This window comes from Coffea arabica, chromosome 2c (assembly GCF_036785885.1).
Source record: "Coffea arabica cultivar ET-39 chromosome 2c, Coffea Arabica ET-39 HiFi, whole genome shotgun sequence".
Taxonomy (NCBI): domain Eukaryota; kingdom Viridiplantae; phylum Streptophyta; class Magnoliopsida; order Gentianales; family Rubiaceae; genus Coffea; species Coffea arabica.
In genome coordinates this window covers 30,005,512-30,009,021 of record NC_092312.1, presented here as the reverse complement: position 1 = coordinate 30,009,021, position 3,510 = coordinate 30,005,512, and the positions used below count along the sequence as shown (strand labels likewise).

Here is a 3,510-nt window from a genome sequence, read left to right as displayed (position 1 = left end):
TTACTTATGCAAGTGCAATTTTATAATTATTGAGTACTACTATCTCGGCTATCTATAGTGTAATTTTTTTATGCATGTGAAATCTACTCTTGTAGTAAATCAACTATACTTATAACTAATCCAAACCTACTTTCGTAGTTATGAAATTAGCTACAAGTTTATTACCTCTATGAAATTGCATGAAATAAATCACTAAAGTCACAAAGGTGCACCTTTACCCTTGTGAGTGTACTCTTTAGGTTTAGCACTTCTTGGACTAGTGTTAAATCCCAATTTTCATTGCAAACTTGACACCATAAAATTATCATAATTAATGGCCAATTAATCGTGATTAGAGGAACAAAAGTATTAAATAACTTGATCAAAATAATAGTATCAAATAACCAAGAAATCAGTATAATACAATCATAGAAAGTTCAATCAAAACCCAAGACATAAACTTTAGAAACACATAATAAACATAAAATCCAAACTTGTATATTAACTAAACTTAGAATCAATTACAAAAGATAAACATAGAATCACTAAACTTAGAATCCAAACTTGTTTTTTCGGTAAGGTCGGCATATCAACATGTTCGCCCGGCTAGGGCTCGCTCCTGGGTTTTCTCTTTCTTTTGGCATTCCTTCATCCAGCGTAAATTGTCTTTCTTCATGTGGCGTTTAGTGAACGGCCAATTGCCGATGGATGACGTGCTTCAAAAGTTCCAAATTCATGGTCCTTCCAAATGTCACTGCTGTGTGCTTGGCCAGTTAGAGACGATGGAACATGTTTTCTTAACAGGGCAGTTAGCCTCTGCGACATGGGCGTTTTTTGAGCATTCTCTTGGATTATCGACATCGGCTGCCACGGTTCGTTCTCGGTGCGCCACTTGGTGGTTACTTCCCGTGAAGGGTAAGGTGATACGCTGGTTAATGCGGATTCTCCCAATCCTCATTTTATGGTTTCTATGGAGGGCCAGGAATATGGCCAGATTCGAGGGTCGCAGGATTGATGACTCGCAGGTTCGGGCTCTTATTGTTCATGAGGTAAGAATGCTTGTCAGAGCTCATTTTCCTGGTATTAGGGTGCCTGGCCAATGGGGTGAACTTCTGGAGGCCTTGTCTGGGGTTCGGAGGGCTTTAACTGCAACCGCGGTCAGGTGGGCTTTCCCGCCGATGGGCTGTTTCAAGTTAAACACTGATGGTTGTGCCACGACGCTTGGTAGCGGGGGCGGAGGGGTGATTAGGGATTCGTGTGGGAGGTTTATTGTTGCTTTTGAAGATTCTTTTGGTGGTGTGGACTCTTTGCAGGCGGAGGCTCGCACTCTCCTCTTGGGGCTTCAATTGGGGCGCCAAGTTGGGGTCTCTCGGTTAATCGTAGAATCTGACTGCCTGGTTCTAATTAAGTGTTTAAGGGGGGAATGGGGAGTCCCCGCGGGGATTCGGCCTATTGTTCGTGCTATTCGGATGGGTGAGCCAAGTTCTCACCATTTCTGCCATTGCTATCGGGAGGGGAATACAGTTGCGGATTCGCTAGCTACTTATGGGGCCATGTCAGGTACTCGAGTTATTTTCACCACGGGATCACGGTTGCCGACTCGTACTAGGGGTCTATTGGCTTTGGATTTGCAAAATTTTTGTAATTTCCGTTTTGCTTTTAGGGGCTAAGGCTTGTTGCTTTAACCCAGGCTATGTTTTCAGGCTTTCATTAATAAAAAGTATTTACAAAAAAAAAAAAAGATTTTTCCCCCATATGAGAGATAAAGGAGATTTTGACTGAAAAAAAAAACAAAAGATAAAGAGTTGGGAAGGTAGATTAATCCTCGTCATCTGAGCTCCCTCCTTATCTTTTTCATTCTCCAACTTCATCTTCATCTAGCTAACACACAAGAAAAGATAATCTAGTTAAAACTAAACTATCCTACACCACCTAAACTAGAGAGCTAAGAATCTACATTTTTGTGGTGTTCCTTACTCCTCTCCAAGCTCTCCTTTCATTTTTTAAGCAAATGTGTTTAAATAGAGAAGAAATGGTCCAAAACATGGTTCTAGATCCACTCACTTACAGCTAAAAAGTCTCCAAATTCGTCACTCAAAAGAAGTGAAATAATAGAGTTGAAACCAAATTACACAAGTGGAAGCTGCAAAATTTGACTGGAATCCCTACAAGCAATGCCTCCAAAAATTGGGTGGATTCCTTGGCCAGCTTCCTTTCCGGTTTTTCTTAGAATTTTGTTTCTTCAATCCAACTCACTGCTTCGAATCCCTCCAAAAATTGGCCGGATTGTTTGGAGAGATTCGAGTCGACTTTCCTTTTTCAACAAGTTTCTTCATTTTCTTTTTCTTGCTACTCGAATCAATCTTAAAATTCACCATCCTCACAAACTTTAGGATTTTAGTCAACTTAAGATAAACCCCTTTCTTGTCCAAAATGAAGTCCAATGCCATTTCATACAAAAATCATAAAAATGATCCGAATAAAAGGGACATGAACCACTTTAAGATTCTAAGAAACTTATTGTCCACATTTTAATAAAAAAAATGACTTATCATTTTCTTTCATCAAAAGATTGACCAAATTTGTCACTTATCATTTTCTTTCATTCTCCAAGCTCTCTTAAAATGAATGATACAAGTTCCATTTATAGAGAAATCTTCAAGCTTTTAACTTGTACCTTTTATGTGAACATAGCTTCAAATATTTAACAATTTTGACTCCAAGCAAAATCACATTATTATTAAGAAATAAGGCCAAGAATAGTTGTGAGAATCTAATCTTTGCAGCCACAAATAAGTTGCCAAACGTCCATCAAAAGATGTGAATTAATGAAGGTGAAATAAGTTGCGCAAATGGGAGCCACAACTTTTGACCAGAATCCCTCGGCAGTCCGAGCGAAAAATGGCTGGACTCCTTCCTTGTTTTTCCAAAACTTTTTTCCTCAAATCCCTCCAAAGACTGGCCAAATTCTTTGGAGGGATTCGAGTTGACTTTTTTTTTTGGGATAAATTTCTTCATGTCCACTTTCAACTCCTACAAAAAATATAAAAAATGTACAAATAGAAGAGACAAATTCTCAATTAATCATTAGATTGAATTTGGAACCAATTTTAGCAAAAATTGATCATTTTCTTCATATAATATTGCAAAAGTGACTATAAGTAATATAAAATATCATCCAAATCTTGCATAAAAAGTCACTTATCAAAGAGTAAAGCTATTACTTGATTAATCACAAGACCAACATAGAAGGCACGAGAGGAATTAATAACTATTATTCTATTAACAACCAAATTTCGTCAACTTGCAAATGTAGGACTTCAAGTCCTTAAATAGAAGAAACATAACCATGAATCCTATTCTAATCATAATACCAAAATATGACTAAACTCTATTTCCTAAACCAACATGATACCAAATCTAACATAGTTACCAAATAGCAAATCAATTTCTAAAACTAATAAAATTCTAAATATGCTTGATTTAAAATATGTGAACAGTGTCTTTTTTAAACCAAACTCTTAATGCTGT

The 3,510-nt window shown here is 37.3% G+C and overlaps 1 protein-coding gene across 1 annotated transcript; it reads left to right on the top strand.

The window, feature by feature from the left end:
• The first annotated feature begins 683 nt into the window (after positions 1–683).
• Positions 684–1,649, top strand: LOC140035605 (uncharacterized). Its single transcript, XM_072076900.1, has one exon. The coding sequence runs from the start codon at positions 684–686 to the stop codon at positions 1,647–1,649; it is 966 nt and encodes a 321-aa protein (XP_071933001.1).
• The last annotated feature ends 1,861 nt before the right edge of the window (positions 1,650–3,510 follow it).